Source organism: Vombatus ursinus, unplaced genomic scaffold, assembly GCF_900497805.2.
Source record: "Vombatus ursinus unplaced genomic scaffold, bare-nosed wombat genome assembly UNPS02014870.1, whole genome shotgun sequence".
NCBI lineage: Eukaryota > Metazoa > Chordata > Mammalia > Diprotodontia > Vombatidae > Vombatus > Vombatus ursinus.
The window spans coordinates 11,830,253-11,851,701 of NW_020954648.1; the positions used below are offsets into that span (position 1 = coordinate 11,830,253).

The following is a 21,449-nucleotide window of genomic DNA, read 5'->3' on the forward strand; positions in this document are numbered from 1 at the left end:
TGTTGTTCTTTTGATTCTGTTTATTTCACTCTGTAATAGGTCATACATATCTTTGCCTGTTATTCTAAATGTATCCTTTTTGAAAGGCTGTACTAATAACGTGAATAATTGTTTTTGTAGTATAATAATTGTTTTCTAGTAAATTGTATGATACTTTGATCAGGTCAGGAAAATGTCAAGTAGGCTCTTTGGCTGTAAAGGTTAAGAAAGAATGACTTCAATTTGATCAATGTGTATTAACTAAGCTATTATATTTTGGGAGATACAAGGAGAAAGTTTTTTAGAAACAATTATAAACAGTACCTGTATTCAAAATACTCACGTTTATTGGGGAATACAACTTTTAGAACAAGCAACTATGACATAATTTGAGAAGAAACATTAATAATTACATGGGTCAGAAAGATAGGAAGTTGGACCTAACCAGAGCCTGGAAAGAGGGGAAGTATTCTAGCAGGAAATGGTATATAGGGAAAGTGATTTGTAGGCTTGAGGGATGAGATGGGCAAAGTCATGAGAAGTAAAGCTTGACAGTATTTAATGTTTGCTGCTGGCATTGTTTTGGTCTGAAAATGAGAGGCTGATAATTTAGTTTTGAATAAACTTGAAAAAATTGGGAGGAGGGGAATTGTACCTAGTTTATAGGAAAAATTTGCTTTATTGAAGATTGTGGATACCTCTTCTGGGAGGAAAGGGAAGAAGAGTGCTGTAGGGAATGTTTCTGAGAAGTTTGGAGGAGTGGAGTCAAGGGAGGAGAGGCCCCAAACTGACTTTAATTTTCCTAGTGTAAGAGAAAGCAAAATCATATGCTATAAATGCAGAGGGTAAAAGGATGGGGCTTGAGTAAGAAAAAAGTTTTAAAACATTTACATTGGAGGTTAAGATGGAATAACAGGATGATGAATTTTATGGGTTTCTATTTAAATTTGATCTAATTCTGTAAGGTAAAGGAAATGCTTGTTAAAATCTCTTACACTCCTTTGTAGGTTGTTACTGGACTTCTTCGAAGAGTAGATGAGGTAAGCATTTAGAATTTACAGCCTCTAAATTTTTCATTTTGCTCTTTCCTTTTCTTTCCTTCTTAGTCCTTTCTTGTTCTTTCCTTTCCCTCTGTTTTCTGTGCACCTAATTGAAAGAACTTCCTAGAATGGGCTTCCTTGATTTAGGGGAGAAGAAGTACTTGGAAAGTGTACTGGCTTCTCTGTAACAAGGAATTTTCATTAACTCAAAGTAGCCTGTTCTACATAATAGGTGCATCTAAGGGCTTTCCCAGCAGCTTGTACCCACTGTTGCTTTACCATATAATCTTCCTCCCCCTGCTAGAAAAAAAAAATTGTTTTCTAAAAAAGCTTTTCTACAAAAAACAGTCTTTGGAGATATTTCTATGCCCATCATTTTCATGGTATTTGCTGCATTTTGGTGCCCTTGCCACTTTTCTTGTCTTACCAGCTTCTCATTTGTTTGCTTCAGTTGGATTAGAATCACATCAGTTACAAAACTAGAGGAACTTGAAGATGTTTTTTCTGCTTCCTGAAGAATCTTAAAACCCTCTCTAAGTGGTGTGGTAGGGGAGGTGAAAATAGCAATGATTAAAGTGTCAGGAAATTTCTCCACCTGGGTTCCTAAAGTGCCCAGGGAGAATCTCCCTCACCATACTGGAAGTCAAATAATATGAGTGACCATACTGAAAGGGAAGTACATTTACTAATGTACTAAGGGAGATTGCCTCTTGTTGTTAGTAGCACTCCCTAGTGTATAGATTTGATCTATATAGTTTTTCTGCCCTCTCAGAGTACACAGTCAATAAGCAGCATTCTTCAGCATTTAACTGGACCGACGAAAAGCTGATTACGGGGAGTAATGGGAGGTTCAACTGTTGGCTGATTGCTCAGCTATGCTGTTAGTGAAGCTTTCTGAGAAGCCCCTTCCAGTCATATCATATATTTCTAAAATGGTGTCTGTTTTGCCTCCTCAGAAGTCAACTTAATTTCTTTTGTAGATTAGATCCAGTTGAGTCACACTGTAGATCCTCTGGGTCACCTTGTCTAGAGAGACTAGAGTTACTGACCCAAAGACAGCTCATGGGGAATGCAGATTGTATTAAGTCATCAGAGTACAGTAGTGTAAGCTGCAGGATTGTATAAATTAATTACTTTAGATCATCTTGCTGTAGCATATTACAGGTCATGCAGTTTATTGTGATTGATTTATAACATTGGAGTCTTCAGGGTACAAAAGGAAAAGTAATGATTAAAAAAAATTTTTTTTAACCAAAAAGGATAACTATGGATCATACAGGTAGAACTCAAAGGGCCTTTAGAGGTCATGTATATAGTACGACTGTGCATTTTGCAGGTGAGGAAGTTGAGTCTCCAAAGGGTAAAGTGACTTGCATAGGGTCACCTTGTAAGGGACAGAGCTGGGATTTGAACCCAACTCCTCTGAATCTAAATCTAGTGTTCTTTTCACTATATCACTGCCTCCCTCTGTCATGTTTTATTCTTTCTTGAATGATTGTGGTTTGTCTTTAATTCTCAAAGAGGATCATGACATCAAGAAGATGATGCCATGACTTGCAAGTGAATTGGTCTTAAGTGAGGGAGGGCTGTGCAAAGTCACTAGCCTCACTTTCTCTTCCTTAACCATCTGGGTCCAGTGGTGAGATATAGATCAGGACAACTGGAGATGGCCGAGCATCTTGAATGATAAAGCAAGTCTATCTCATAGAGCTGTGGATTTTTAAAATTTAGACAATTAAATAAAATAATGATATTTTAAATTAAAAATATTGGATAAAAATTAAATCTGATTTAATTTTTTAAATGAAATCTGAGTATTTTAATTCTCCATTCAGCATTTGTAAATTGGGAGGAGGGGAGTACCTGATTGATTCTATTCCTCTGTTTTTTGTTAGTGTACTTCCATCAATCTATGTGACTATGGCCCTATTCATCTCACAGAGCTCTTTTCTAACTTGTTGGCACTAGTGGGTTCTCCTGAGTCTTTCTGCCAAATTCTAAGTCATTATTCATTGCGTGGTTTGAAGAAGTGCCCAATTATTGATACCTGGGTACCATTTCCAGGAATGGGGATTATACTGTCCTAACTAACACAGCTGTGGTCTTGTCTTAACCTAACTTTTTCCCATTCTTTCCTTTTTTTTTTTTTTCTTCACTTCTCCAGGTTACCTTCAGTAAGATTCCCATAGGATTTATCCCACTGGGACAGACCTGCAGTTTGAGCAATACACTCTTCCCCGAAAGTGGAAACAAAGTCCAGTAGGTTGTGTATGTGGGAATTTAACATTAATGAATGTGATGGAATGGAAGAAAGAATTCACATGCATGATATAGCTTGTCTCAAAGTGTTGTTAGCTTGTAGTCACACATTAGAGATATAGAAACAATAATTATATGAAAGAAAATGATAATGACAAAACAATACACCAAAATTTCTGGGTTATCACTAAGGCAGTCCTTGAGAGGGAGAAATCATATCCCTAGAAACGTACATTATTAAGTAGAAAAGGAGAGTTTTAATAAACCAAATATTCACTTTAAAATTAGCCTTAAATCTAAAATAAACCCAAAATAAACAAAAAAAGAGGAAATACTGAAAATTAGAGGATAAATTGGTACAAGAGAAGCCAAAATGACTATAGAAATGATAAATAAAACTAAAAGTTTTAAGCCACAAGGAAGGAGATACAGATGTATTAAAATAGTTGTAAATGTTCTAGTAGGATTATGTGCTCTTAATTATCAAGAGAGGAGATACTGTGGGAAAGATAGTTCTTGAGGCCAAAGTTAGGAAAGAATGTTTGAGTAAATGGCCTGACTGTCAAACAGTATATGTTAGTAACACTTCTGGTACCCCATCAGTAGAACTTGGAATTAGAATTGTTATTTAATTTGCTTTGTTTTCAGTGGTAGTAATAATGATTCACCTTTCTAGGTCCCATGGCCAAACATAGTGTACTCTTGTGAATAAGATATGACCAGGGAATTGAGAGTAGCCATTGCTTGAAGTAAGCTTATTCTGTGGCCTCATTGGTATAACCCTATAAACAAATGAACTTAACAACCTAATATTCCTTTTCGGGGTAACTTCAGTAGGCCAAGTCGGTATGTTCAACAGAAGACAAATGCAGCTCTGTCCCCTAAAATATGATAATCACAAACATAATTTTTTTTTTATAACTTTTCATCAGGTGAAGAGTCTTGGTGTAAGAGTCAAGAGACTCTTCTGTCCCTCTTCTGTCCCCTCAATAAAAAGTTTTATAAACCTGATATGGTGCTAACGTGCTTTTTTGGTCATTAGTGCATCTATGTATATTTCAGAACTGTTTTCTATTTTTCAAGCTTTTATTTTTTTAAGTTTAATTTTAGTAGTTACAAAGTACTAGGCCATTTAATGCTTCTCAATGTGTATAAGCATTCCGCCTTCCAAGTGCTTTCATCATACAGTACCTCAGATATTTGACAGGCAAACAAACTCAGATCACATCTTTCATTAAAACTCCCCTAGTGATTTGGCCCTTAATATAACAGGTCAATTCATCCCCAGCCATCCTAAACCAGGGATAGATGCAAGAGGCCAGTGAAATGAGCTGTGCTTGTTCTCTTCAGGTAAGATTTTCAGAGAGGCAGATGAAAAACATTGAATTGATAGGAGTTTTATTTGCCAGACATAAGCCTTCTGTGGTTTGGGTCTTAATTGCTTTTGAGATCTTCTCTTTCCCTTCCTTTTAGTATTGATCAGTTGACCTGCTTTAGCCAACATATCCTTGCTCTGTAGTTTAGGAAACCTAGAGGCAGAACCTTTCCCTTGGAGGATAATTTGTCTTTGGAGCTTTATACTTATCTTTCTCCTTTATACCTATTCCTTTATCCTTATTCCTCATAGCCCGAGGCTACTGTTTCTCAAGCAAAAGGACAAACTCCAGTTTTAGTTTGCTTATCCTATAATTAAAATATTACTGTTCCTTTTGCTACTTTTAAAAATTAAATTAAAATTAATTTGTAAGCATACCCCAAGGCTCTTGTGTAATCAAGTCAGCCAAGCCTAAGTTCACAATGTTTGTAGCCTCTGGTAATATGGCAAGTGCCTATAGGCCAACTAAAAAGAGCAAGACATTGCTTTTTTGCACTGCTGTCAAGATTTGTTATACTGTAATTACCTTAGAGGAAAAAAGAACCTTGAATGTCGGAGTTGTTCAGCTAAATGAGTTGAGGATCCTATTATCAAAATCCATTCTGATATTAATACTAAAGTGTGGTGATATGCTGAAGTGTTACTTTTCAGTGCTTTGGACAGTTGCTGAACAACGACACTTAAGGCCAAAAGTTGATTGAGTTCTGCTCTTCACTTTATAAAACAATTTGGAAATGATATGCCTGAGTTTTTAAAGACACAACAGTGTTCTACATGAAAGTGAAGATCGTTCTTTTAATCAAAAACTGCTAAACGCTTAACTCTACAATAGTATTCCTAGGATTTTGCTTAAGGTAAATGAAATTTTTTTAGGACCTTCAGTGTTTCTGGTAAGTTTCTTTTTGAGATGAACATAACTGAAGTGACTATTCAATTTCCCCTTTCCTCAAGTGGCTAATCCCATACTTTAAACTGCTAAGTGCTCTATTTTCAAAAGATAAGTAATTCAGCCCCTTGAGGACAAAGGAGAGGGAGTGAGGTTTGAGTGGACTCCAGCCTGCTTTCTGGAGATGAGCTCCAGGTGGCCCCTGCACAGATTGGGTGACTAGGGGATAAGAAACTTAGCTTCCTATTTTACCCCTGATGCCAATTAGCTATGTGGTCTCTAAGCCTGTTTCCTCACCTGCCTCATCATTACCTAATACTGACAGTATTTACCTCAGAGTATTGGCGTGAAGATTATCAATAACGTACATAACATAGACTTTGCATGTGTCTTCTCTGTGTTAGTGGATAGAGTGCTGGACATGCAGTTAGGCAAGTCCTTTCAGAACCTCAGTTTTCACATATGTAAAATGGATAGAATACTGTAGTATCTGCATCACAAAGTTAATGAAAGGAAAGTATTTTGCATACCTTAAAGTGCTATATGAATGTAAATTGTTATGTCCACCTGATTGTGTTTTAGGCACATTACAGATGCCACCCTGGCCATTGTGAAAGGAGAAACTATTCCACTTGATGTGCTGCAGATCAAGGTAGGCAAAGCCGACAAATTTCTGCTGAGAAATTACTTGCCACATCCAGGTTCATGAGAAGGGTTGTTCCCTTTTAAAAGTGAAGTTCCCTTTTAAAAAATTAGTGACAGGAGGGTCTAGTATGTATAGGCAAAGATAAAAATCCATTGCCTTGTTTCTAGTTGTTAAAATTATTCTGATATTTGGAGCTAACTGCTTACATATTGAAGATGTTCAAATCTTTATGTTTATGTATAAAAGGATGCTCTGTACTGAAGTAAATGCTCAAGGCCCTTTAAAATCTATTCCAAGATGATGGAAAAGATTAAAGCATACTTTAAAAATGCTGCTAGTTACAAAGGAAGTGAGGATCTGTTCTCAATTGCTTCATGTGGCTCTTTTATTTTGCCTGCTTGAGATACTGGTACAAATGTTTGTTTTGTTTTGTTTTTTCCTTCTTTCCTTTTTCTGCCGTCGCCCCCCGCCAAGCTTGTCTGTTCTTTTTTTATGACTGCCGTGTGATACGGTAGAGAAAGTGTCTGGAGGCCAAAGAGAGAATAGTTCGGCACTGCAACCAATGTGGGGATAGAGAGGACTCTTCTTGACCATACCTGTCGTCTCAGCACCTTCTCTCTTGTTTTCCTTTTTTGTTTCAAATGTTCCTATTTTGTGAGTTGATTCAGCCATTGTTGGTTTATGACTGCTCTTTATATTGCTAGTGTGGCCATGGAAGTGGAGAACATCCACAAATCAGTCTTAGATCCTCAGAAAATGTCATGTTCCAGACTACTTTGGTTTCTTTTGCACCCAGCTAAAGTAAATTTGATCTGGCTTCCTGGACCAGTCTCTTTGTAGATTAGGAAAATAAATTATTTAACTGCTATTCCTCTCTCCCCCTGCAGTCTCCTTCTCCCTGCCCCCCCACCAATATAACTATATCTATACAGTCCTTTTAAATTCTAATTAGTCATGTAGTTAAGAATTCTCTGGAAGGTATTGCAGTTGAGTAAAAGACATTTTGTCCCCATCAGATCAATAGTGTGGTACCTGATATGAGTATAATCCTTGCTATGTGACACAATAAAGAAGTGGACCTGGAGTCAGGAAGACCTGAGTTCACATGCTGCTTCAGACACCTGCCTTGGTTTCTGTAAAATGGGGGTGATAATAGCTTCTACCTTCCAGGGTTGTTGTGAGGATCAAATAAGTTTATATTTGTAAAGTGCAAACCTTAAAAGCACTATATAAATATTAGCCATCATCATTAATATTATTATTGTACCTGAAATGCACATGGAACCATCACTGGTTCTTCTTTCTAATGTCCCATTTAGAGACTTTCTGGTTATGTCCACGTAGAACTGTTTTTATTTTTTGTCTTTATTTCCCTAACCACTATCATTGTGTCTTAGACATAGTTAAGTGTTTAATATTAATGAATGAATGGCAGGTAGGATAAAATGAAAGGGAACACCATTTCCCTGCCTACCGTCTCTTTCTTCCTTTGTTACTAACAGCTTAAATGCTATTCCCTGAAGTGGGGTGACCAGTATGAGACCATAGTCTTCAACTGTGGTAAGTTTCTTAGCAGTTAGTGGTTAATTCCTCTTTTTATTTGAGGTCCTCTTGACAAATAGATGAGTATTCCTTGTAAGACCAAAAGGAGTTGTTTTCTGTTCCCTGCCCTAACACTGCTCAGCTCAGTTAAATTCCTCTTTAGGTCTCCAAGCCAGGTTCACTTAGGGAATTAATTAACAGGTGAAGTTTTGTTGTCATTGTTCAGTTATTTCAATTGTATCTGACTCTTTGTGACCCCATTTGGGGTTTTTCTTATCAAAGATACTGGGGTAGTTTGCCATTTCTTTTCCAGCTTATTTTACAGATGAGGGACTGAGGTAAACAGGGTTAAGTGACTTGCCCAGGGTCATACAGCTAGTAAATGTCTGAAGTCATATTTGAACTCAGGTCTCCCTAACTCCAGGCCCAGTGCTCTATCCACTTTGCTACCTAACTGCTCCAAACAGGAAGTATCCCTATTTAATTCATTTAAATTCTTTCAGGGTGAAAATCTGCCCCTGCTCAACCCTCTAGGCACCCTGAGAGACTATAAAGTTGGATAAGATGTGATTCATGCTCATAAGAAATTTTCAGACTTGAAGGGAATAAAACAAGTATTGTATCCCATATCCCTACTACTTGAAAGGTGATTTCCTAGGGGAATATCTGTAGATCAGTATCATTCTCTCTTTCTTAATCCAGGGTTAAGTCTTCTAAGACCAGTTACACTAAGAATTGAATCTTCCAGGCTCCCCAGGGTATCTTCTACTCCAGCCCCAGTTCCCACACAATCATTTAGAAGGCTCATCTTCTCTAAGTCAGGGATATATTAATCTTCAGCCCAAGTAATTCTTCAGCTGAGAACCTCAGAAGTGTCTTCTCACCTCCCTACTTCAGTCAACATTTCTTTCCCCTTCTGCCATTTTCCTATAACCTTCTATCGAAAAATGTTCAGCTTCATTGACAAAGACAGCCTGGAGGCAGTTGCCAAAATAGTATTGGAGGAGTTTGAACAGGATCTCTTCTAGATATATCCTTTAGCAGAGATTAGTTGTGTTATTGTTCCCCATATAAAAAGTCCACCTGTGGATTAGCAAATCATACCTCTAAGTGGCATTCATTTACTGTTAAATAACAGCTATAATGAATCTGCCTCTTAATCTGACACCTGCCATGGTTTTCTCTCGTAGGGACAAGCTGTTTGTACAGTCTGACTGCCTTCTTACTGCTAAGCCTTTCAGAAGAGACTTAGGCATTTATTCTTATGCTTTAGCATTACTGATGGACTAAGTGATTAATATACCCTAGCCATCTTAGCCCTTAAGGATCTGGACCTTCCTGTGGTAAAGGAATGTTTTTAAATGGTATCCCTAAACAGATAGATCTAACACTGGAGCATATACATGTTCTTCCATTCATAATTTGAGCAGTAGCTCTCTTCTTTCCCTATTTAGTCTGTGTATTGCCTCTAGTACATTCTGATGCCAAGTCTTGTCAGTTCTTCCTTCACACTATTTAACGCCTGATTCTCTGAACTATTGCAATACCCTTTTGTTTTTTGTTGGTTTTTTTTCTGCCTCAAGCCTCTCCCCCATCTAGTCCATCTTCCTCTACTCAGCTATCGAAGCTATTTTCCTAAAGGACAGGTCTGACTATGAACCCCTACCCCCATCTCACCTCCAGGAGCGAATATAAAATCCTGTTTGGTTTTTCAAAGCCCTTCATAACCTGGCCCCCTCCTACCTTTCAAGGGGTCTTACCCCACACTGCCTGCCATGTACTCTTTGATCCCGTGTCATTGACCTCCTTACTGTTCCTCACACAAGGCATTCCATATCCCACCCAGGCACTTTCACAGTTGCCCCTCATACCTGGAATTCTCCACCTTTTCATCTCTACCTTCTGGCTTCCCTAGTTTCTTTCAAGTTCCAATTAAAAATTCCACCTTCTACACAAAGCCTTTCCAGATCTCCCTAAATGTTAGTGTTTTTCTTGTATTGATTATCTCCAGTTTATCCTGTATAAATCTTGTTTGTACATGTTTTCATGTTCTCCCCATTAGATCGTAAGCTTCTAGAGAGCGTGGACCGTCCTTTGTATTTCTTTGTATACTCAGTACTTAGCACAGTTCAAATGTTTTTTGGCTAACTTGCACTGTGTCTGGCACGTCTTCCTTTACCTGTACAATGGGTTCATTGTACATAGTTGAAAGAGAAGGGATCACTTCTCCCAGAATGGAATCCTTTGGAAGCAAGCCTAGATTTGGGGAAAATTTGACCCCACTCCCAGAAACCAGACCTCTACACATAAAAACAACTTCGTATGTTGACAAACTGGTACAAAATGCCAGTACAGTAGGTAAAGTAGAGGACCTGGGACCTGGACTTCCTTAATGCTGAGTTGGATGCCATTGTACTTGGCTCTTTCTTAAGATTTTCCTCAGAGGAGACAGTTGCTGAAAGTTTTTTCTTGCTAAAAATGACATTTTTTCCTTTAGTATTTCACACTGTTCATTTGTTTCGTCAGTTACAGTTGGCATCTTTTCCACTGATGTAGCTGAAAACCCCTACAAGCCTTAGGAGATGAGATACTGTGGCCAGAAAAACTTAACATTGGGTCATTAGCCTTTTGATGATGAACTTTGCAGGATTTAGCTAGTCTGGTCTTCACATAGTAGACACATAGCCCATGCCCAGATCCAGACTCAAACTTCAAGTAAGCAAGCACTGCTGTGACTTACGTTTCACCATCATAGCTTTCCAGAACGCGGAGCCATCTATCTTCACACCATGATTAGGCATCAAAATTAGCCTTTAATCAAAGATTACTATTGAAATTCATATTATATTTTCCTTCTGTCCCCAATAATTTTAATGTGGCCTGCATTATCTTTCTGAGATTTCAAGAAGAATTTTTGTTTTTATTTTTTATTTAGCAACCTTTTAAAAAACATTTAATCTGGCCTTCCTGACTATCCCTCCTCCATTAAGTGTATTTTAAAAATAAATAGAGCTTTCTATAAATAGCTGTATAGTCCTATGTTAGTCATATCTGAAAACAGATTTTTATCTTATTGTTAGGAGATGAGTGATTTGTTTCATCTTTATCTTTTTGGGCTCATGGTTAATTTTAAAATTTTAAAAAGTTTTAAAATCTTTCAAAGTTGTTTTTCCTTACAATATTTTTGTCACTGTGTAAATTGTTCTTTTTCCACTTTGCTCTGAATCAATTCATATAGCTCTTTCCAGTTTCCTCTGAATTTGTCCATTTCATCATTTCTTATGGCACAATAGTATTCCAGTATATATAAGTACCATGTTTTATTTAGTCAGTGCCCAGTAGGAGGATACTCCTTTAGGTTCTGGTTTTTATGTTTTTAATAAAATGTCCAAAAACAAAGAGTGAAACTTAGCCTGAAAACCACTTGTGGCATATATAAAATTGGTTCTCCTGTAGCCTTGAACCCATCTGTACTCTTTCCGTAGGGTTTAGTCCATATCATTTATCTTTGATTACTGAATATTTCTAGACCAAAGGTCTATTTCATCAAGGTTCACGTCACTACTACTTTTCTATCTATGTCCTCAGGGAGAAGAAGCCTTGTTGATTTCTCATACTTAGTTTCTTCTATCTCCAAAGGTATCCTCAAATTAAAACCCCTATTAGGTGAATCTCATATGTGACTTTTCATCTGCAATTATACCTTTTTTTAGGATTCACCCCAAATTTCTGTCCTACACAGTACCTTACTTTCATATCAACCAAGGCATAATCTTCCCATCTGCTCCCCTAATCTTTCCTTCCCAGGAAATCATACCACACATCTCAAGATGAAATAGGGCAACCATACATATAGCTCTGCCTCTTTTGTCATCATCCATCAGGGGTGCTAGTATCCAAAAGAACCATCCCAGCTGGTCAACAAACTTTAAATCTTTTGCTTTGAGTGAGGTAGAAAACTATATAAAGTTAAAACCTGTTCAGCAACAGGTTGGCCGTGATGGCAGCTCTGAGGGATAGTTCCAATTAGAAATGCAAAGTGGTTAACTGCCCCTTCTACCATACTTTCCCAGTTCATTATTGCTTAGATTTAGCTTTTTGTTGAGAATTTCAGTTTAGGCTACTTAATGACTTGACCTCACTCTGTACCTTTTGGTTCGAGAGCTACCATAGTCACTGCTAGGAATTTTTTTTTTTAAATACTAGTTATTTAGAATTTATTTTCTCTGGAGATGTATCATTCCTAGCAGCCCTTCCAGAATTCATCCCTCTTCCTCTCTAAAGCATTCTAGGCTAGCTACCCTTCGCACAACTTACTACTACCTTCCTTGAATCTTCAGACTAAATTAGAAGTGTTTATCATGTAGCACAGAAAAGGCAAAAGCCTGTTTCAAAACCTATCAGGAGTTATGGACACCTGCAGAGACCCTCCAAAAAAAAATATTCTAAGAACTTGTGAATACAGTAAACCACAAGTATGCCACCAACAATAACAGGTAATAGGACTGTCATCATGGCCAGTCTTCCTGAGATATACTCTATTGTGCCAGTGCTCTGATCCCATTATTAAATTCCCAGACTTATAAGGATGGCAGGCTCCAATCAACTTTGTCCTTGTAAAAGGTATATGAGGGAAAAGAAACTGTGATAAACTATGATCAAGTCCTAAGCTGTACATAAACTAGTAAGTATTGCAAAACCATTTTTTGCTTTAGAATCTGAAGGTAGCAACATGCCATTGTTGGCTGATCCCTTTGTTAGAATGGCCAAGGATTGGCCTTTTTTAAAAGTATGACTTGTTTTGAAGGCCATGTCCATTGTGCAGAGCAGTAATCTTGTTTCTTTACAATTTGAAAAGGATTTTCATATTTTTGTTATGGTTTAAAAAAAATCAAGAACATTACCTGCACCCTAACATAGAAAAATTGTGTTGTGGCTAATATGGAAATATGTTTTGTATGACCTCACATGTATAATGGGTATCATATTGCTTTCCTTCTCAATGGGCAATGGAGGGCAGGAGGGAGGGAGAGAATTTAGAACCCAAAAAAAAGACTGTTAAAAAATTTAAAATTATGTTAGTATGATTGCATTTGTTGGAATCATTAACCTTCATTTCCTGTGTTTACTTAACTTCCAGGGAGAAAAGGAACAGCCTGTGTTTGCATTATCTGGTCTCAGATGGGGATCCTACAGAGATGCAGGAGTCAAAGTTAGCAAGTAATGTAGTATTATTTTACAGATATGTGATTTTTTCTTTCTTTCTGTTCTCCTTATTAGGGTTTTCATTGAATGATGTGATCATAGTTTAAAAAAAAAGATTCCATGCATTTTAGAGATACCCCATTCATTTCACCCCATTTGGTGGACTTTTAAGTTGAGTTTTGTTTGAATTATAAGGGTAGAGGTTATTTTTGTGGAAGCTGGCCATCCTTAATGCAAAGAGGATTAGGAGAGCTTCCCAGCTCATTAACTTTACTGGTTTGATATTGTTTGAGGAAGGCAATAGATTCAGTATTTAAATACAGGCCTTCTGAGGGTGAGAGTGTCTGAGTTTGGAGCCCTGATCGTGGTGTCTTTATGGCCTGATTGGCACAAGAGAAGCATTTCATCGGTCTTGTTTCTACACTGATGGGTGGGAGGGCTTCTGCAAAAGAAGGAGTACCCTTTTTGTTACACTGGAAAAGCAAGGGATCCTCATCTTAAAGAGTAAGGAAAGAGGGATTGTTTGGTCATGTCATAGCCTGTCATAGAAATAAACTGGGAGTATCACTGATCTCTCATGGAGAATGAATTCATTTCTGGAGATCTCATCATCGGAAACTATGGAATTGTTGCAGTTAGTGAATCAGTAAACATTTACTAAGGATCTACTACATGAGAGCCTTGTGCTGCTCAGTTCTGGGGGAGATGAAAGCTATAGCTAAGACATGGGCCAGCCTTCATGTTGCTTATAGTGTAGCTGGGGGATGGGACACAAACATAGAGAATTAAACAATATTACCTGAAAAGTACAAAGCAGAGTGGTATAAGAGGTCCTACAGATGGTGGTGTTACTGGATCAGGGAAGGCTTCATGGAAGAAATGATGTTTGAACTGGGCTTTAAATGAATATCTTTCAAGAAACAAAAATTCCATGCCAAGGAGAGAACATTAGGAAAGGCATGAAAGTGGGAGAGTGTCTTCAGGAAAAGGAGAGTAGACTGATTTTGCTGGGTCAGTCAGAGAGGGATGATAGGAGATAAGCTGAGAAAATGAAGATTGATGCCACAGTATTGAGGGTCTTAAAACCAGGTAACAACTGAAGTGTGAATTTTATTCCATAGACAGTAGGGATCCACTGAAGATTTTTTTTAATTTTTGTTTTTTTATTCTGAATTTAATGAACCAACCAAAAAAGAAATATTTCCCTAAATAAAGCCGAACCAAAAAAGAGGGTTATATCTGAAACTGAGAATCTTCATTACATGTAGCTTGCTGTTTAAGTATGTGATAATTCAGTATGTCACTTCCAAAGCAGTCTGACTACTTATATTTCCTTAGAAACTTCAGTTTTTTATGTATTTTTAAAAAATGCTTCAATGACTGTCTTTCCTTTTTTTTATGCTTATTCCTAGCTCTCCTCTCTTCCCACCCACCAACCTCCCTTAAAAAATTATCCATATAGCAAATTATCATTGAAGCAATGCAAATCCACACATTTGTCTCCACATATATATCTATATCTATACATAGCTACAAACACACACACACATACACACACACACACACACAAGCATGCACGTATAGATCGTTCTAAACCCAAAATATATTACCCCATTTTCAAGAGGTGTGGGTTGTATACTTCATCATAAGTCCTCTGGAGTCATGGTTGGTTACTGCAGTTATCAGAGTTATCATAAGTCTTTCATCTTTGTTGTTTTTTGTTTGTTTTTTAACAATATTGTTGTTACTATATGAATTGTTGTCTTGGTTTTGCTGACTTTATTGTGCATAAGTTCATACTCAATTTCCCAGGTTTTTATTTTAACCATTCCTTTTGTCATTTCTTATGGTGCACTAACATTGCCACAAAAGTTTTTTGAAACAGATGAGTGACATGATGAAATCTATGCGAATGAAAGCTGTTTTTTTTGTCTTTTAAAAATAAATGTTTTATTGAAAACTTAATATTAAACATCAATATAGTCTCCTAAACTTTAGTAGCCATTTGCAATTTAATTTCAATGAATAAAATGTGAATATCTTTTTCCTCCATGTCTGTTTTTACCAACTTACTTTGTTCCTGTTTGTAATTATTACATTTCTTCATTTTGTCTTTTATTATCATCTCTCTCCCTTATTTAGGTAAGAATTTTCCCCCTATTTCCCTCCCAGTCATAATTCTAAAAAACATCTCCTTCCTTTGTCCTCTAATTTTTAATGATGTGGCCATTTCATCTTTAAATCATTTATCCATTTGTAATTTATCATGACTTATGGCATAACATGGTTTTCTAAAGCAGGACTTCTTAACTGGTTTGTGTGTGTCACAGACTTCTTTGGTAATCTCTTAAAGCCTCTGGACCCCTTCTCAGAATAATTTTTTTAAATGCATAAAATAAAATACATAAGATTATGAATTAAATGAATTATATTGAAACATACGTACCAAATACATTTTTAAAACAAATTCACAGACCCCTGGGTTAGATCTCCAGATTTAGATCTAATTTCTTCTGTACTACTTTCCATTTTCCCCAGTAATTTTTATTATGTATAGAGTCCTTACCCTAGTAATTAGTGTCCCTGCTTTATCAAACACTATGCTACTGTGTTCAGTTGTTTTTAGATGGTGTTCACTATCTGATCTCTTCCATTGGTCAATTTTTATATTTTTTTAACAAGAACTAAATCTCTTGATGATTACTTTTTTTTTTCTTTTTTCTTTTTTGGTGAGGCAATTGGGGTTAAGTTACATGCCCAGAGTCACACAGCTAGTAAGTGTCAAGTGTCTGAGGCCGAATTTGAGTCCCCATGGCTCCAAGGCCGGAGTTCTATACACTGGCCCACTTATGATGACTTCTTAATAGTATAGTTTGAGACCTGGTATTGCCAGGTTCCCCGTACTCCTACTTTTAAAAAAATATTCCCTTTAAGTTTCTTGACATTTTGTTCCTCCAGATGAATTTTGTTATTATTTTATCTATATCTATAAAATAATTCTTTGGTAATTTGATTGGCATGGTGCTAACTTTGTAAATTAGTTTAGACAGTAACAATGTTTTTATCATATTGACGCAGATCATTATGATCAATTAATATTTCTCCAATTATTTAATACTTTCTTATTTCTTCCTTATTTTGGTTAAAAGTGTTTTGTTGGTGTCATCATATGTCCTGAGTGTGTTGATAGATGGGTAGGCTCCCAGATACTTTATACATTCTGAATAAAGTTCCTTTGCAGTAGTTTGTAGTTACCATATTTACTTTGAATAGGTTGTTTTTTTTTTTTCAGTGTCGGCTTGCCAGATTTTATTAGTAACATACAGAAAGGCTGATGATTTTTTTATGGGTTTATTTTATATCTTACTACTAAGAACATTTGTTCTTGCAGTGATGTGAAAGACACATCATAGCACAGAAAGAGTGAAGGTGGGAACTTGTTAGCAGGTTATTGCAAGGATCCAGGTAGTTGTCCTAGGGTGGTAGCTGTAGGACCCAAGAAGAGGGGACAGAGTTGCATGAGATTGTAGAAGTGGGCTTAACAGGACTTGGTCACTCATCAGATGTGAGAGCCGAGTTAGAGAGAAAAGACGAAGGACAACCTTAAAGGCTTCATGGGCGAACTGGAGCGCACGCGGCACAGATAACACAGAGGAGGGGCAGCTGCGAGCTCCTCTGAAATCAGTGTTGTAGGCTTGCCTAAATATCCTCACCGGGGCTGAGTCCTGGAGAAGGAGGACCACTACCTACTCCCTCATTTTTGACTTCCAGACTGCCCGTTTGCCACCATCTCACAGAACTCTCTTCCTTTGAGGTTTACTACTTCTTTTGTTATGAACCAGTACAATTCCTTCTCACAGGTGTTCTGAGGTTCAACAAGTGGTTCTGTTTCCCTTTCTTTCCAGATCCCTGCTGTTTTACTTGGGTACTTCACCATATATGCCTGTCTCCCCTCAAATAATCTGGCCTCCCAGTTAAAATACCGGAAAGTTCCTGAACTCCTGTGAACTTTTACCTTCACTCTGTCTTAGTACTTGCAAGGATAGCCATACCCTTGATCCCTCATAATTATTTCATCTCCATGATCCATAACTGGAATTCCTCTCCCCAGGCGTAACCTATCTTTTAGTCTTTCCTTCTGCTTACTAAATCTAGCCTTCATTGTCATCATAACTTCCAGTCTCTTTCCCACTTCCCATATTCCCGGCTGTCACCCCTGCTCTGACCTTCCTTCCTTTTCTTCACAGGCTTGACCTTGCGGTTGACCCAGTCATCCCTATATCATCAGCTGTCTCTGCATCCCTCTCTGTCCTATCAGCAGTTTCACCTAGCCAGTCCCAACCCTGGGTTGTTCCTACTATCTGCCTTTTGCATTCTAACTCATGTTTGCTGAACATTTTTGGAGAAAATGAACTGACTGCTGACTTGATTCATTACAAATTTGTCTAATTTCAAAAGGATTCTCACTATAGCAAAATAGTTCTCTTATTTTTCCTGAACTGACTCTTTCACACTCTCCACAGTAGCTCTTCCCAACCTTCTCTTATCAGACCACCTCCATCATTATCTCCTGCCATATTTACTGAGAAAACAGAAACCATCCCTCATAAACTCTCTCTTCTCCTCAACTCCTGCACCTCAAAATGTCTTTTCACTTAACGCTTCTCTTCTCCTTTGAACTAATCTCTGAGGAAGAGGTTAACAGGTTAACCCTTCTCCTTATGCTTCTGAGCCCATCTCCTCACACTGTTAGGGAACTAGTTCTTTCCTCATTCCCTCTCCCATCTTCAATCTGTCCATATTCATTAGTTGCCTGCAAATATGTCTCTCCCTAATACTTGAAGAAGAAAAAAAGCCTTTTGCTTGACCCTGTTTCTCCCTCAAGCATTGGTCCTGTATCTATGTTTTCCTTTTTATAACTAAATTCATAGAAACATTTGTCTGCACTCATCTCCTTTTCTTCACCTCCCACTTCTCCATCCCTCACAATGAAGTCTCAAACTATACCACTCGATGAAACTGCTCACTCCATAGTTGACATTTTATTAATTAACTGCTATCTCTTATAGTCTCAGTTCTCATCATTCCTGATCTCTGCAGCATTTGACATGGTTGGTACCTCTTTTTCCTCCTGCATACTTTGTCCTTTTTGAGTTTTTGTGATGCTTCTTTATTCTGATTCTTCTCTTACTTGTCTGACCACTCCCTCTCAGTTTTCTTTGCTGACTTATATCCAGCTCCTTCCCCCTTTGCTTGGGCATACCTGAGGTCTGTGTCCTAGTCCCTCATCTTTCTCTTTCTATACCTGCAATTAGGTGGCTCGGTGGATATAGCATTGGGTTTGGAGTCAGGAAGAACTGAATTCAAATGCGGCCTCATACACTCACTAGCTGTGTGACCCTGGGCAAGCCACTTAACCTGTTGGCCTTAATCCACCAGAGAAAGAAATGGCAAACCACTCTGGTATCTTTGCCAAGAAAACCTCATACAGTATCACAAAGAGTCGGACATGACTGAACAACTGAATGGTATCCAAAGATTTAAGCAGCTCCTGTGAATTTAGTTGTTACTTCTATGCATGTGACTCCCAAATCTATGTATGCAGCGGCTCTCCTTCCTTTCTTGAACTTGAGTCTTGTTTCATCAACTGCTACAAAATATCACCATTTGGATGTCCCAGAAGCATCTCAGAGTCATCGTGTCCAAAATGAAACTCCGTCTTTCCCCACAAAACCCACCCCTCTTTCTCAACTACCCATTCCTGTTGAGGGTAACACTCCATGCACAGGCATACGCACGCACGTGCCCCCACGCTAATTTGATTCTCTTAAAGAACAGGGCTGTCTACATCACTCCACTACTCAGAAAGCTTCAGGAGTTTTTTGTTTCCTCTAGGATCAACAGTAAACTCCTCTGTTTGGCATTTAAAGTCCTTCACGATCTCATTCCTGCTTGTCTTTCTAGACTGACTTCCTATTCTATCCCTCACACATAATACACTTTGAGAAAAACTAACTTGCACTTCTCCTTGCACGACGTTTCACTTCTTGTGTCTGACATCGAACAGACAGTCTGTCATGCCTAGGAATGTTCTCACTTCTCACCTCTAGTCCCTTCATGACTAGACTAAAATCCCGTCTCCTACAGAAGGCCCTTGAGATCTCCCTCCCCAGGTGTTGGTGCTTCTTCCTTCCCAAAATAACTTTGTATTTTGGTTTGGTTTGGTTTGGTTTTTTTTTTTTGCTTATCTGGCTTCCATGTTGTCATTACATCTTCTTTCTCCTCTTGCCTGGCAGGGGCTATTTGATTATTTTGTCTTTTATCCCCAGACCTTATTGGAGTAGATTTGTACTTGGTAGGTGCCTAACAGTACCTGTTGAATTGAACTTAATAATGAACCGTATCTTTGTACCTCTTCTACTTTTAGACATAAAGTCTGTTACAGCCAAGTATTTTGTTAGTGCTCACCCTATTTAGTTATGGAAGTATTATTACGTTCATCATCCTTATGTTTCTTATCCTTTCGTTTGCCTCCGTGCTACAGTTTTGTTTTTATTTTTTTATTTTACAAAACCTTCTGTTTAATATGTAACCAAATTTTAACATCTCACCACATAGAAAACTTATTGGTAGCCTTTTTGAGAAATGCGTGAGTGGGCAAATGGTACAGCTGCCAAGATGTGTTAATCACCAACGTAGTGCAGATCCATCTCGGCACTGATAGAATGTCCTACAGAGTCGGCCAGAAATGCGGCCATGCTCCATCTGGTGACAGCTGTCTGATCAGGGCATTTTAGGATACTGCTTGATAGCCAGTTTAACATCTTAAATGGGACCGTCCACCCACTGAAATGCCCTGATTGTGTAATGGAAAGAAACCAGAATGACAGAACTGTTTCCTAGCCTGCTGAAGAATTGCATAGTGCTAAGTCACGGCTATTGGAATGTGAGAGGACCTGGCAGTTTAGAAATTAGAAACCTCAGCAGGGAAATGGGGAATGTTTACCTGTTTTGCAGTTGAAGAAATAGAATTTTTGTAGGCAGCAAACTATATAACCTGGAGAACTTACCTATTCAGGAATAGAGGGAAGGTCTGAGCTTTCTTATCAGTGGGGATCATGTCATTCTCCTGATAAAGAACTTTAATAGCTTTCCATTCTCTAATGGATTAAGTCATAACTTCTCTTTCTGGCTTTGAATTGGAGGTAACAGTAAAGACTCCCCCATAATCTGACCCTATCCTACTTACCTGATCTTATCTCTTATTATTCCACTATGGACCATAAACTCCTTAAGGACAAATCCTTTTTGTGAGAATTTATCATGGTCTTGCACATGGAGGCACTTAATTGTTAGCTAAATTGAATATGTATATTTGTCTCTGGCTTTCCTCTGGTCTTTCTTTGAAACACCTGCTCTCCTGCCCTCCTTGTTTCTGATCTTTTCTCATGCTCTCGCCCCAGGCTATAATTCTCTCTGAGCATCTCTCTTCAGGTACTCTAGACCTGTCTCTGGTTCCTTTCTCCTTTAAGCGTTTCCTAATAACTTAAAATTTGCATTACCCTTCACTTCTTGAGATCCAGCACTTAATGTTTACACCATCTATTTAGGCACTGGATTATATTCATTTTAGTGCTTTATCATGTAGTGAAATTTTGTAGGGTTCCCAAAGGGTCATCCTCACCAAACTGGGTCAGAGTCTCATAATGGCAATAAGGAGTCAACCAAAAGTGAAACAAGTAGCCATTTCTGCCAGCCAGGGCAGATTCGAAGAGAGACAGCAGGCTACGCTGAGCATGACATAAGAATCTCCTTATATACAGATTTTAGGGCAGCTTTCATAAGTTAAACATTATTCAAAGTAACAGTGTGTCAAACAAAGAAAAGAAAGATGCTTATTCATAAAACATAGATGGTTATACAAAAAGAATAGTATACTTATTGGGGGAAATGTATATTCTTAGCTATTGGAGATGAATAAGGGGATTATTGTTTGAGTATAGCTGCTTGTTGGACCACACAGGGAGCAGGACTTACCCAGGCCTCTAGGATCCTCCACCTTCAGTAACTAGGTCTTTGGGTTCCAATAAGAGCTGAGAATGAGACACAAAAGGACACTAACTACTGTACCTGTGTCCTTCAGCTCACAATAAAATAGCTGAAGTCAGCATGCCTGGAGTTTCTTTTTTTTGGTGGAGAGAGGGAGGATCTTTGCCTGCTTCTCTCACAATCACATAATTTCTAGTGTTCTCTATTATTTTATGTATGATATCTCACTGACATGATTATAAGTTCCTTCAAGTGCAGGGATTTAGTCACATATTTTTCTTGTATCCCACAGCACTTGGCACAATTTTGAGCACTATTTGGAGCTCATTAAGTGTCTGTTGAGTTGTATCTAGGGCAGATAAGGTGAAGTACGAAGTCAGTTATTTATGGACTTAAAGATAAGGATCTACCTTGGAAGCCTCTCAAACCCTGTTGCTTGCGGCCTCTCCCCTGCAACTCATCACATAA

General features: G+C 38.0%; 1 protein-coding gene across 1 annotated transcript in view; it reads left to right on the forward strand.

Moving 5' to 3' along the window:
- Positions 1-21,449, forward strand: part of AGK (acylglycerol kinase) — an 87,447-nt gene that overhangs the window by 48,791 nt on the left and 17,207 nt on the right. Inside the window, exons 4-7 of the mRNA XM_027842300.1 lie at positions 987-1,019; positions 3,184-3,278; positions 6,122-6,191; positions 12,868-12,947. Coding sequence (XP_027698101.1) covers positions 987-1,019; positions 3,184-3,278; positions 6,122-6,191; positions 12,868-12,947 — 278 coding nt within the window. The remainder of the gene's footprint in view (positions 1-986; positions 1,020-3,183; positions 3,279-6,121; positions 6,192-12,867; positions 12,948-21,449) is intronic.